A 15,372-nucleotide genomic window follows, 5' to 3' on the forward strand; every position below is an offset into this window, starting at 1 on the left:
TCCTCTTCCCTGCCCCCCCGACGCTGGCTGGGGGCTCCCCATGCTACCAGCCCCGTCAGAGATCTGCGGGGAGAGCGGGACTGCAGGCCGGTCCACAGGCCCCAGGGCGCCCCACGTCGAGGTAAGCAAGTAGCAAGTCTCAGTGAGGAGCCGTGCCAAGCAGAGGTGGTTGCCCTGCCTGATCTGAGCCGGCCGTCTCTGCCCCCACCCAAGAAAATGGAGGCAGCTCTGTTGTGGGCCCCTGGCCTGGTGTGGTAGGCGGGAGCCAGGTGGGCAGGGAGCAGTCGGGCTTCACCCCGCAAGTGGGGCTGGGCTGGGGGTGACTCACAGAGCTCGCAGAGTTGGGCTGGTCCGGCGCCTTCCACTCCATTTCTGTGTCGTCTCTGCTGAGTTTCTTGGCCTTTGTTGTCTCAGGCTGCTCCCTCGAACCTGCAGCAGGGCTTGGGCACTCTCAGGAGTCTTCTTTTGTGTCGGCCCTAAAACCTCGAACCTGTTGTTGCTTGTTTGTTGTTGTAGGTTCGTTGTTCAAAGATTTATTCGTTTTTTGTTGCTCTTGGAAATGCAAATAGTACTCTGGTATCACAGCACACATTTCTTAGGGTCGCGCTGTCTCCTGGCACGGCCGCTCCAGACCCGTCGCCATGGCAGCGGACCATCCTCTCCTGGTGACCAGGTGGCAGGCTTCAGGGAAGACAGGGTCCAGCTTCAAGAACCCTTTCCTGTCCCTGTCTTCAGGGAAGTCCTTCCCACGCTGGACCCAAAGTCAACCCTGTTCAGCAGTTACTGGGCTCTACCCAATCCCCAAGTGTCACCATGAGACCATACCAGATACAGACGCAGGTCCCTTGCATAGACTCTCTAGGATGGCCAGATAGGTGAGTGAGCCCCAGGGTATAAGCCAGTTCTTCCCTTCAGGTTGAAGGTCAGAGAGGATAGGAGTATGTCTGCCTTCTGCTGTCCTATCCCTGGGTCCAGGGCTGTGTCAAACAAAGGCCGCTGTTTGGACAGAAACAAAAGTAGACACGCGAACATAACTCGGACTCAGATATACATATCAACACTACGTACACATACACGGACTCTGATACAGAAGTACATGCCAGAGGACACCGACACCCTACACACATACAAATACACAGACGTAAAAGCACAAAGGCAGGCCTAGCTACGCCCAGTCAACGAACCAAAGGATCTCTAAATCTTGTTTTCCATATTTATAACATTGTTCTGCCTGTTTCAATTTTCTTGTAATATAGCATATTAATATGAAGCTTAAATATCATAATTAAGATTAAAAATTGTTTTCTTTCATTCCTGTACTTATTAATGAAGTTAAATACAGAGAAGTTGGTCATTGACTGATTATATTACAATACATTTTTATACATCAGTATTCTCTTAAGTAATTTATATTTAAGTTCACTAGGTAATCATGATATTTTTTCTCAAGATTCTAAGTAATTCCAGGGTTTCAAGTCTGTAAAATTAAAGTGCTTCATGGAAACAAATATGTAACAGATCAAAACTTGTGATTCACAGGTAAAGCAGTGCTAAAAGGAAAATTTATGGGACTGATGCTTACATTAGAAAAGAGAAAAGTTCCCAAACCAATCATCTAAGATCCTAACTCAAGAAACTAGAAAAATAAAAGCAAAATAAACCAAAAGCAATAGAAAGAAGAAAACAGTAAAGGTGAGAACAGAAATTAATAAAATTGAAAGCAGGAAATCACTAGAGAAAAGCATTGAAACAAAAAGTGTTACTTTGAAAAGATCAACAAATTGATAAACTTGTCACAAGACATAGGGGAAGGAAGGAGAGAAGACACAAATTAGTAATATCAGTGATAAATAAAGAGATATGAGTATGGACCCAACAGACATTAAAAAGAAAATGAAGGGGCCGAGCCCGTGGCGCACTCGGGAGAGTGCGGCGCTGGGAGCACAGCAGCGCTCCCGCCACGGGTTCGGATCCTATATAGGGATGGCCGGTGTGCTCACAGCCCTCACTGGCTGAGCGCGGTGCAGCTGGTTTCAAAAAGGACAAAAAAAAAAAAAAAAGGAAAAGAAAATGAAGGAATATTATCAGCAACTCTACACATGCAAATTTAATAACTTAGAAACTACAGACAAAGTCCTTTAAAAAATGCATATTACCCCAACTCACCCGATATGCAAAAATTTGTATGGGAACTATTAAGGAAATTGAATTCATAACTTTAAAACTCTCCCCAAAACTTCAGGCCCTGAGGCTCTCACTGGAGAATAATACCAAGCATTTAAAGAAGAGTAATACCACTCAGTCTCTTCCAATAATAGAAGAGAAAATTTCTCAAATTATTCCATGAAGTCAGTTCTATCCCGATACCAAAACCAGGCAAAGACAATAAAAAAAAAATACAAACCAATATTTTGCATGAATATAGACATGACATTTCTTAACAAAATACTGAACAATAGAATACATAAATATATAGAAAGAATTTTACACCAAGACCAAGTGGGCTTTATTTCAAGTAGGCAAAGTTGGCTCAATCGTCCAACATCAATCAATAGAGTTTCCAGTCTGACACAGAGCTTGGAAGCTGGAACTCCATCCTAAAAACAAGTAAGTAGCTGAGAAAACTAAAAAATCAATTCTTCTTAGATCCATCAGAAAAGTGAGGTCACAGGACAAACTGCTGCCCCCCAATTACACCAACAGATGAATACAGAAAACCACAACTTAACTGAGCAGAAACCTCTCTGGGTATCAGTGCTGGTGTAGCAAAATGTAAACAACAATCAATGAAAACCTGACCTGTAATTGATGAATTTCTGGAGGCTCAGTATAGACAAGTGTCAGAAAACTCCAGGGGGACCCAGGCTGAGTGAGGTCCCCACACTTTTGTGAATTTTACTGCCAGGAGCTCAACCTGGTTCTCGCAGAGTATCAGAGAAAAATCCACTCATGCTCTGTCAGGGGGAAGAGAAATAGCCATTTGAAATATGCAGAGCATTGCATTGTTCTTAACAAGGTCTGCTCTCAGGAGATGCTGTTTAACTGGAGATTAACCTGCTGGGGTTTTATCAGAGCCTACCTGACCGGGAAGAAGGGAAATACTCAGCTCCAGCCCACTCTAGCCATCCTGTATGACCAAAGGCACGGGTAAGCACGTCCCTAGGCAAAGGCTCACAAAAGACTAAGACCTCCTCACAGGACTGCAGAATGCCTCCCTCCCCCACATTACTGAAATCCCATCTACAGCAGTTGCTTTCACCTAGCACACCATGTCCAGCTAACAAGAAAAAGTTACAAGGCAAATTGAAAGGCAAAAAGACAGTTTGAAGAGACAGAGCAAGCATCAGAATGAGAGTCAGACAGGGTAGGTTGGAATTACCAAAGTAGGATTACAATAACTGTGATTGATAGGCTACAGGCTCCAATGGAATGTGTAGACAAAATGCAAGACCAGGTGGGTAATGAAAGCAGAATGAGGGAAATTCTAAGAAAGAATAAAAAAGAAATGCTAGAGATGAGACACACTTTGACTGCACATGGCTGAGGAAAGAATGTCTGAGCTTGAGGATATGTCAGTAGAAACCTGCAAAACTGAAAAGCAAAGAGAAAAAAAGAGACAAAAACTCCACGGGATATCTAAGAACTGCAGGACAGCCACAAAAGGTATCAAATAGGCATAATGGGAATGCCAGGAAAAGAAGCAAAGGAATAAAACAATTTTTGAAGCAACGAGGACTGAGAATTTTCCCTGCATTAATACCAGACACCTGACCACAGATCCAGGAAGCTCAGAGGACACCATGCAGGATAAATGCCAGAAAAATTACATCTGTGTATATCATTTTTCAAACTACAGAAAGAAAATAAAGATAATGAAAAAATCTTGAAAGATGCCGGAGAGAAAAGAACACCTTACCTACAGAGGAGCAAAGAGACTAATTACACCTGCCTTTTCCTCAGACACCACGCAGGCAAGAAGAGTGGAGTGAAATATTTAACACGTGGTAAGAAAAAACCTCTACCCTAGAATTCCGAACCCTGCAAAATCACCCTGGAAATAAAGGCTTTCTGCAACAAACGAAAATTAGGGAATGTGTTGCCTTGCAAGAAATGTTAAAAGCTATTCAGAGAGAGGGAAAAGCATATGGGTCAAAAACTCAGATCTACATAAAGAAAGAAAGAGCAACAGAGAGAAAATGAGTGAAGGTAAAATAAAAACTTTGCTTTTCCTTATTCTTAATTGATCAAACAGGTAACAGTTTGTTCAAAATAATAATAGCAACAATGTATTTGATTATGCATGCTTATGATATACATGTGTTTGTGTATATACATATGCATGTATTATATTTACACACGAACACACATATATATGTATCTATATGAAGCTACTTCAGAAAGTCTGTGGAAAGTTTCGTATTATCTTTTAATTTTATTCTTACACAAACTTTCTGAAGTACCTTCATGTATGCTTGTGTGTACTCATACATAACTGGAGGGAAGGACAGCACGGGTACAGCAGATGGGAAGGAGGCGTTCAGATGATTTTGTTCTGTAAGGAACTCTCATTACCTGTGAAGTGGCAGTGTTGCTTGAGGTGGACTTGTATGAATTGTAAATGTATATTGCAAACTCTAGGGCAACAACAACAAAATAAATAAAAAAGGAAGTATAACAGATAAGCTAAGAAAGGTGGAATCATAAAATGCTCAATTATAAAACCACAAAAAGCAAAAAGGGAGTGGAGACAAAAATCGCAACAGAGATCTAACTGTAGGTATGGAGGTATTAATAGTTCCTAGGGGTTAGGGATGGGAGGGTCAGTGTGACTACAGAAGGTGGCAGGAGGGAGGTTTCTTGTGATGGAGCAGTTCTGTATCTTGATTGTGGTAGTGATTACAAAACAAACTGCGCATGTGATCAAATAACATAGACGTATACTCACCCATTACACCTTGCCAGTTTCTCTTATTGTATCGTTCTATAATTATGTAGGATGTGACTGGTGGGGGAGTGACTAGAGGGTATACATCTTTCCTCTGTTACCTTTGCAACTTCCTGGAATGATTTGAATCCATAATTTCAAAGTAAAAAGTTTTTCAAAATAATATATTTCATTAAAAAACAAGTGTGTGTGTGTAGACACATATTCAGAGGGAGTTGGCTGAGAGTCTAACAACTTGGTGAATTTATAGGAATGCTGCTGATAAGATGAAAGCCTTAGAAAATTTCAATAAGTGGAATCTGTGGGAGAAATCTAAATTTATACTTTCGTTAAATTTTTATAGCTTACCAAACACTTCTATGTGGTTTTGATTCAAAAAGAACTTAGAAAATACAAGCGCAGTAACTTTATATCGTAACTGAATATAAGAAGTAGGAAAAATAACAACCTGACATAGAATTCTAATTAAAAGTCATCTGAATAATCCCCTATGTGGGCTAAAATCATTTGACAAGAAAGTCTATTTTATAAATTCCTTTTTATTTTATTTTATTTATTTTTAAATTTTTTTTAAAGAAAATGTAATTTTATTAACATTTTTTACATTCTAGGATGTTGTGGAGCAGTTGGGAGGGAGGGGAGAGGGGAAAGGGGAAGGAAATGGGATGGAAGGAGGTGGAAGGAAGAGGGGCAAGACTGAGGCCTGTGGCACCCCCCTCATTCCCACAGGGGAGACTAGGGGGCTTCCAGCAGTGGCTTGGTCATTGCTGGGTTGGGTGCAGATGTCAGGGGGGTGTAACAAAAGCCCTTGTCCCCATCATCCCAGCTTGGGAACCTGGGACCCTTCTTGCTGTGGCTTGGTGGTTGTCGCTGGGCTGGATGCACATGTCGGGGGGGGGTGTAGATGAATCCCTTGGCCCCCCACCACACTGGCTTGCTAGAGCCTGTGGCACTTCCTTTGTCAGCTTGGTGATTGCCGCTGGGCTGGCTGTGTGTGTCAGGGGGTGTATGGTGAAGGCCCTTGTTCCCCACCCTCAGGATTGGTTACAGGTGTCAGGGGGCACAGCTGAGGCCCACAGCCTTCCCCCCTTTCTGGCTTGGTAGCCCAGGAGACTTTTGGACTTTCTAGGTGTTATAGGTGTTTTTTGGTGAAATGAGACCTTTACTAGTTAATATCAAACTTTGTCTCTTTTTGCAGGTATTTTGTTTTTTCTTTCATTTCTGTATTGGATTATTTGCTGTTCCTACCACTTAAACTCTGCACTGGAACTCATTTGTTGTCCTTTGCTTACTTCTAAAATGGGGGAACTTCCTGTGGGGACCAGTACTTGAGCTAAATTGCTGCTTTGCTGCTGATTCCCTGGGGAAGGCTTTTTGAACAGCTTAGGTTTTAATGGTTGACACAGGTACTTCCAGCTCTCAAGAGATCTGGTGCTCCTGGGTTGTGTAGAAACTCTTTATAGGTACTTCCAGCTCTCAAGAGATCTGGTGCTCCTGGGTTGTGTAGAAACTCTGATCTGGGCCTGAAACTTTTCATCATACTACACTCCATGCAATTCTATATTCCTGATCAGTCTCCTCTGAGTGGTCCTTCACTGATTGGGGGGTAGATCACCTGTCCTTGCTGTGCCCCACTGTTCTCCCAGGGGCCTGTCTCCCCACCGCCTGCACTCCAAACCCTTCCCATGGGGCAGGCCATATGCTGGTCCCTTGTGATGACACCAGACTCTGATTGGCTCTTTTTTCAGTTGTTGTGGCTCTTCAATCCTCTGTGAGTCCACAGGAACCCTATTAGTAGTATTGGTAGCCTGAGGGCCACCAAGGCCCTCTTCTTTCCTGCTGCCTCCAAGCAACTTCATCTGAAGGGCAAAGCTGTGGCTTTTGCCAGCTCCTGCTCCATGTGCTCAGCAGCTCCAGCCTGGATGCAACCAGGGCTCAAAATGATCAGTGATTCTTTCTTTCTCTCATCGTGACTTCTCCTAACTTCATGCATGCTGTAGGTCTCTCCTCCTCTTCCTCTGAGCTCTAGAAGCCCCAGCTTGGCTGTCATTTCTTTTCTATAGTTGTAAATTGGTTGATTTATGGGAGAGAGTGATGCTGGGGACAATCTATTCCACCATATTGACCGTAAGCCTCACCCTTTAAATGTCTTTAATTGCCTTTTTCCTCATTTTTCTTCCTGTGATCACTTGGGAGATATATACATATTGGCGATATATATATATATATATATATATATATATGGCTAGCCAGTAAGGGGATTTGAACTCAAAGTTAGTTTGATTTTATGTTTTGATTTTTCACAATTTCTCCAAGAGCTTAAGTGGCTGTTATTCAGTCATGTAGGGTCCCCGTGGGAGCTGCTTTATAAATTCTTGAATGATTCACATTTATGCAGCTTATTTGAAACACAAGTTCCCCCTCCCCTGCCTCACTCCTACAGCGTAAGACAAAAGTGTCCTTGCATGGCTGCCCGATGTATTCAGCATGGGTATCTCTGTGATGTATGGGAAACGGGACCGAAGAATATAGTCGGTGTTAAACAACTGTCAAGGATTTAACAAATTATATTAAACTTCATGAAGTTCTTATCAAGGAGAATTACTCTCTTTTTATCACAGCCTCGGCAGGTAAACATCCCACAGCTCAAATGCTTGTGGCGTCTTTACTCCAAGTTTAGTCTGGAAGTTGCGACTCGAGGAAGGCCCAGAGCCAATGTTTCTTCTTGTTATTGATTTAGCAATGAGAGAGAGATGAACTTATATAGGAATACATTTGAAAGTGTATATAGCAAATAATTTTCTGTATGAAACAGAATGTAAATTGTTGCTTTCTGCCTCTAGGACTGTGTTTTAAATCGTTTTATTTCAACACTTGATATTTTTGTTGGCTTTTGGCTTCTCCTCATAAATACCATTTTTACTAATAAGTTCCCAACAATTTCTAACTCTTTTCTTTGCCTGAAGCAGATGATAAAAAAATGTGCTAAGCATTTATACATCTCATACAGGTGAGGATCACTTTCAAAGTATCCATCAGTACAATGTGTGCAGAATAAAGCACACTGAGTGCACACAGTGGAGCCAAGAAGAACAGGGACAGTCTCTGTGCACCGACACGGAGCGATCAACTGGGGCATGTTTTTAAGTGAAAAAAAAAAAAAAAAAAAAAAACAAAGAAAAGAAAGTTATTTTTTTCTATGTCTGATAGATTTTCAGAAAAGAAAGAAAATATGAAAATTTCACAGATCTCTTAATGGTAAAATTGGAAAGTGTATACACATACACACACATATAACAGTTTGTGTACTAAATTTTCTATAAGAAAAATGAAGAAATAATTTGCTTATTCTTAAGAAAAAGTTAAGCTGGAAAGAGGAATTAGAAGATACTGAAGGTGTTGGTTAGAGCGCGGTATTATAACACCACTGTCAAGGATTCGGATCTCTGCTGCCGAAAAATCAAAAAGAAAGAAAGAAATTATATAATGGCTGGAGGTGGGAGGTAACAGAGCAGGAATGGGGTGGACAGGATAAAGGCAAACAAATGAACCCCGCTCTGTGTGTCACGGATAATACACAGAGAAAAGTGAAGTGGCTTTTGAACAAAATATGCTGACTATACGAGGTGCAAAGAAAATGTATCCATTATTTATTATGAATAACATTTGTGTTGTTATTTTTAAAATACTTTATGTAACTGTTGGATTTTAAAAAATAGGTGAGTATGTTATGGATTTTAATAAACAGAAGTCTCATTGTAAATTGAGATATAATTAAAACCTAAAAAGTAAAAAGAAAAAGAATAAATCAAGTAAGTATATTAAATGTAAACTGTTTCATTGTAAGAGAAAAGGTATACATATATAAAATCTAGGAAGAAAAATTTGAATTATAATTAATATTATGAACTTACAATTTTAAGATGGGTGTGTGTTCCCATCTGCCCCCACTGAGAGGGCCACCTAGTATAACACACACATGCAACATTCAGGTCTCGGTTCTAAATATATTCTCCACCAAAAGGTATCAGGAGGCCCCCTTGGAAAAAAGATAAATTCCAGATATGAGCAAGATGAGTGAGAGATTTCTTCTTGGTTCTGAAATGAAAGAAACTTTCTGTGAATGTGTGTCAGAAGGACACTAGAGCCAGCTTGAAATTCAAGCCTCCCGCTAGACCAATTATGAACAACTCAAACATCAGAAAGAATAGAGACTGCAGTGGGTTGCAAAACACTGAAAAATAAAGACCCAAAATCCTACAGTGACATAAAAAATAAATTAATTAATAATCCTAAAAAAATTCATTAGAAGTGACCATTGCACTGACACAGATTTACTCAGGCGAGGACTTTTCCTGGAGTTTGTAAAATAGTAACAGGGCATGAGAAATGTGTTATCTAGTGTAATCCTCCTGAGACACTGTGAGGTATGATGGTTCCCATCTGTAGATGAGGCCATTAAGGCACACAAAAAATAAACTATTTAGTCCAATATCACATAGCTCTTAAGCCGCAGTACCAGATTTTAATCCAGATTTGTCTGGAGACAAGACCTGTATGTATTCCTGTACCTAAGATTGCATGTTTTCTGGGCAATTAAGGTGTGTCTTTTGTGTGCAAAGCACACTGACAGATATTAGGGTGAAAGAGAAGCAGATTGTGTCCTGAAATTAAAGTCTGGAAAAAATGATAAACAGAAAAGAAAAAGCATACCAGGTATACCAGAGAAAGCTCAAACCAAGTGTAAAATGCAGTGTGTTTCAGGGGCCAAGCAGGACAGTGTCACCAAGCACTTAGGGAAGCTTTACAATGTAGATCCCACCTGAATGGCCATGGTGGCACTGCTGGGCATTGACCTCATGCGGCTGAGGAAAACTTGCCCCAGGCTGAGGACCTTGGGATCTGAAGGAAGTGTGGAGGTGGGCCAGGGCACGGTGTCACGCTGGGGCGGTTGGGTGGGGAGTGTCTTGAATTTCATGTATTACAGTTCAGCAAAGCTGGTGGGTGAGTGTCTTTAACATAAATAAAGCTCCTCAGATGGCAGATAGAGGACACACTGAGTCCGGGCACGATAAATCTGGTGTCAGCAGGCAGGGTGGACCGCTGCCCCCTGCAAATAGGACTGGAGTGCAATAAAGACAGTGAGAATTGCGACTGTGATTTGGGAGTTATTGCCAGAGGAATGACTGTTAAATCTTTGAGGTCTCCATGGGAGAAGAGGAGAAAAAGAGGTCAGGGAAGACTCTCAGGGCAGCGTCTGAATGGAGGACAAGAACAAAACAGAGTCCAGGAAGGAGACAGTGGTGTGTTCACCCGGGGAGCCACATCTGGAGCATGACTTGAGCAGCTGGTGTACTTGACCCACTCGAAGGATGCGAGGAAGCACCACCACGAAAACACGAATTATTCTGCTCAGAATCTTAGAAAAGCCACTTTTATCTTGAGGTTTTGTTACATTAATTTTAATTCCATCTCTTTGATGACTTCACACACTATAATTTAACATATTTTGGTTGTGAGCACATTGTCAAAGACTTTAGAAACAAAGAGAGAGAATGAGTATTTTGGCAAGCTGCTGAAGTTCAACGTTGTGGCTTTTATTTAAGCTGCAATAACTACTGATGTTTGAATTTTAGGGGGAGGTTTTTAAAAAAAATACTTTTGTTTCAACTCTCTGGAAAGCTTTCTGGTACTTCTTTCTTCATGTCCTTGACCTTTACATTAAGTGCAGATGTGACACCTTTGTTGGTTGACAGGGTTATAGTCGATATTGTTGGAGAATTACAGAGATCCTCAATTTCCATGGAAGATTGTGAAGATACACCTCTGGCACATGCTGAGACAGTGCTTCTCAGGGTGTGGTCCCACACCAGCAGCATACACATCACCTGGGAACTTATCGAAGCAAATTCTCAGGCCCCATCCCAAATCTAGTGAGTCCAAAACTCTAGGGAGGAGGGTGGGAACCTGCAGCTAGTGTTGCAATGGCCCTCCAGGTGATCCTAATAAATGCTAGTTAGAAAATCTGCTCCAAGAGATGTGGAAGTATGCTTATGGCACTTCAAGCAGTTTGCTTGTTTAAGCTCTTTCTGCTAAAAGTGTCAGGAAGAATAAGACTGGCTCTTTGAAGGTCCCAGTTAATTATGCCTTTTCTTTGGTCATTTAGAATTAATTAAATCAAATGGTAATAGATTTGGCCTGTGTACAAGACCCCAAAATGGAACAGACTGTTAATGAAAATCTCAGTGTTGTCACTCATAAAAATTTTAAATAACATTTGTTTCATTTCTGAAAAAAAAGTAGGCGTACTTCATACTGCTGACATTATAACTTTTCCACTACCCTTCATAAAAGAGAGTGAATAAAACAGATATTACGGTGCTAACTACCTATATCTATGCATGCTCATACTATGAAACATTTTTCTGCATTTCAGGCCCCAACTGCTTTGCAGAAACTGCTGTCATCCCCGCTGGCAGAGAAGTGCAGACCGACGAGTGCACCATATGTCACTGCACGTATGAGGAGGGCACGTGGAGGATCGAGCGGCAGGCCATGTGCACCAGGCACGAGTGCAGGCAGATGTAGACACTCATGACCCAAAACTGACATTTTTCTAGAGTATTTAACTGATGGGAGCATTCTAAATGACTCTGGGAAATACCAATCAAAAGGAGAAGACTTTTGATGAAGAATATGGAAAAGTGTTGGTACTTTTTGTTTTTCTTAGTAACAATTACTGCAAGAGAAGAAAGTGGATCTGTACCAAAACATCAACAAGAACTTTGGGCATAAAATCCCTCTCTAAATAAATGTGCTATTTTCACAGTAAGTACACTAAAGGACACTATTATATATTAAATGTATTTCTATAATCCCTCTATTAGAGAGCTTATATAAATGTTTTCTATAGATACAGATTAAAAATGCTGTGTTGTCAACCGTCCTCACCGCGTACCTGCATGTCTTTTTCAGTTCTGATTCCATCACGTGGGAATGTTGGTGGCTGTCAGTCCCTCTCACATCTTCACGTGGAACAGTGCACTCGGGAGTGGATCATAAGACAATAGGACTGATTTCCACTGAAACCTCGTACAAATTCTTTTTGATTTCAGACTTATATAAAAAGTTTATCCTTAGAAAACTCAGCCTAATTTACATAAATATATTTCCTTTTTTAATATCATTTTATCAGCCTCATTCTCAGTCATTTGGGAAACGCAGGTGTAAAGATCACTAACACACACTTTTTTAGTTCTTTCTAAGCACCTAAGTTGTGGATCATAGATAAATGCATACATATATTTCATTTTCATTTCTGTTACTTTCTCTTCTAAACATGAATTCATTCACTCCCTAAACTGAGGAGTATACGGTAGGCTGGAAAATTTGTTCCGTCAAGCTGAAGCATGCAGTAAAATAGGGGGAGAGTCCTTCAATTCTCTGGAGGAGAGTTAAGGAAAATCAAATATCTGAACAAGTTTATAAATGAAATCTGAATGTGCTACAGATATTTTAGCTTTTAGTTCAGCAGACTCATATTTCTTAGTGGAATGAGTCATCTATCTTCCAAAATGTACGTAGTAAAATCTGGAAGATAACCAGGTATTAGTCATCCTTCAAGAACACTGTGAGAACGCAGTTCTTCTGTCACCTATGTTAAAACAAAGCTGAAGGCCAGGCGTACTGTACAACTGTCTGTAGTTGCACATAATTCAAAACCAACTTCCTTTCCTTCTTCTGGACAGGGAACAACTGAAGCCACTGTAAAGTCCTGCTGATCTGATCAATGCATATTGATCAACCTTTATTGATCATATCAACTCTTGGCACATTGATGAAAGAGGTAGTCAAAGTCTTAATAGATGTAGGGTAAAAAAGCAAACCTATAACCATTGTTTGAAGCCTTTAAAGTGTTTTTTCCACACATTTTTCATTCCAAAATTTTGAATTAAGCAGTTATTAAGTACAAAATATTGTGATGACAAGAAAGGAATGAGGAGTGGTTTCTAGCCTTCGTAGACTTCTGGTCTCTGGCATAACAGGAATAAGAAATTACATTGCTTTGTGTTAGGGAATAAAATAAAAGCCAGCAAATGGAGGCTAGAGAAGCTTCCTAGGAAAAGCACAGAAAATACAAAAAAAAAAAAATATATATATATATATGTATATATAAAATCATTCAATCATTAAAGACTGAATAATAGTCACAAAAAATGGATACATCTTTCATCATTGTAGAGTGAACCATTGTAGACCTTTGTAAGTGTAAAACCACCACTCACTGAATCATCAAAACATTTACGTATGCTCATGGATAATTTTTATCTTGTTTATAAAGAACATCTTGGGCCAAATGGACTTCATGTACATAGATTTTATGAAAATACTCAGGGGGATTATTAGCTAATTGCTCTCAGCTATGATCAGCTTTTCAAAATTTCACTTTTAGTATTGAAGGCTGCTAGACATTGACCATTCCGCCATGATTCAAAGGTAGATTTTTTGAGACAAGGTTTTATGAAGTTATCATTTTGCCAACAAATGGCCCTAGCCCCTGGTAAATGGGCCATTTAGCTATCTCTAACAGCATACAAGTAGCCTCTTCTCTCCCCACCAGACATGATGCAATTAGAGACTCAGTCTGTAATGCCCCAAATCTTCCTGTTTCCCTGGGTAATACAATCCCTATCAGAATGCATGATGAGCTCTGGAACAGTTGCAGCGATATCTTAAATACTATGAGAATTTTGGGAAGCCTAGTATTTTGTTGAATATGTGGAGAGTGAACACGGTATCATCTTGTGAAACTGACTGACTTTCACTCGATCTAAACTAGTGCAGCCCACACTTGCCCCAGGCATACTCCTCAGCAGCTGTTACAACACTACAGGAACTCTCTCTCCGTTTATGATTTCAACCCCTGCATTCCTCTCTCCATGTAAAAACAGTACATAAAACAAACATATGGCAGGACTTGGATTAATGACACTGTACAAACTCGATATTATTTGCATTTTTGTTCAGGAGAAACTTCTGCTTTTCTTGCAGTCAATTTAGACTATAAATAAGATCCACATAGCTATCTCAGGTTGACATTTAATTTTCCTCCCCTCTGTTCCCATAGAACTCTTTGCTGAGATTATCAACGATGAAACTGTTCTATTCAATAAGTGTGATAACCTCAGTAACTTCATCATAAAAAGAGGAAAGTATGAGTTCAAGGGATTAATTCCAAAATATTGTGGTTTGGACACAGTTTCTAAAGAATGGGCCTCAGAATTCAACTAAAGAAGTTTTTGGAGAGCCATAATTACTAAAATTCAAATAGGCCTGCTTTGTTATTACCCAGTAATTGTTAAGTGATTTATTCAAGTTAAAAAAGAAAACTGTGCTTACAAATGTACCACATGAATTTATTTCAAATTTTTAAATTATATTTAGATCTGCAAATATGAAGCTACTTGTATAAGCTACTTAGCAACAGAGTGGTTCTGGGAATGAACCAATCTGATGTTTTAGAAGTTTTCAAGTTAGAATCATTCTTTCAGTCATAGGATATTTCCTTATTGGGTGGATTCATCAATACTTTTATTTGCATTTCACAGATGTCTTGGGTGAAGTAATTTCAAAAACTTGTATTTCACCCCTGCATGCAACAAGCATTAGGTGCAGTCCAGCCACGTGGCAGGGCCTGCTGTGTGTTGTGGTGAGTACAGAGGAGAGGGAAAGTACCTGTGACATAAAAGAGTCTATATGCCTTGAAACTAATTTACATTTGATAATATTTCTTTTAATCTTTTCATTCTTACAACTTCATCATCTGTTTTGTGCAGTGAAACATATTAAGAGATGAATTCTCAAACATTTTAAAGCATGTAACATCACAAATATGTTTAAGAAACTCTTCTCTTCAGTTCCCCAACATAAATTTTCTATGCATATAATGTTTAAAAATGTCTTTAAAATTTCAGAAAATTCAGATATTTTTCCGATTCTTTTGTTTTAAGAAGTGAATGTGTTTAAGGCATACATTATTTGAAACATGAAAAAATATACCCTATTTCAAACAAGCATTGTTGGAAACTACATCCATTTTTTTAAATGACTATTTAAACATACAAAAAACAAAATTATAGACACAAACCATGATTTAACAAACATTAACAATTTAATAAATTTGCTTCAAGGGCTGGCCCCTTGGCTCACTTGGGAGAGTGCGGCACTGGTAGCGCCAAGGCCGCAGGTTTGGGTCCTATATAGGGATGGCCTGTGCACTCACTGGCTGAGTGTGGTGCAGACAACACCATGCCAAGGGTTGCAATTCCCTTACCAGCCAAAAAAATAAATAAATAAAAATATAAATAAATAAATAAATAAATTTACTTCACTAGGCAAGAGATCAAGTCTACTTTTCATTAAATTTT

The 15,372-nt window shown here is 39.8% G+C and overlaps 1 protein-coding gene across 1 annotated transcript in view; it reads left to right on the plus strand.

Moving 5' to 3' along the window:
- The window catches only part of VWC2 (von Willebrand factor C domain containing 2), a gene marked incomplete at its 5' end in the record, with an annotated part of 163,664 nt that extends 151,773 nt beyond the window's left edge, over window positions 1–11,891 (plus strand). Inside the window, one exon of the mRNA XM_008576192.1 lies at window positions 11,382–11,891. Coding sequence (XP_008574414.1) covers window positions 11,382–11,533 — 152 coding nt within the window. The remainder of the gene's footprint in view (window positions 1–11,381) is intronic.
- Window positions 11,892–15,372: the final 3,481 nt, after the last annotated feature.

The sequence above is a fragment of the Galeopterus variegatus genome, unplaced genomic scaffold (assembly GCF_000696425.1).
Source record: "Galeopterus variegatus unplaced genomic scaffold, G_variegatus-3.0.2 Scaffold1306, whole genome shotgun sequence".
Classification (NCBI taxonomy): Eukaryota; Metazoa; Chordata; class Mammalia; order Dermoptera; family Cynocephalidae; genus Galeopterus; species Galeopterus variegatus.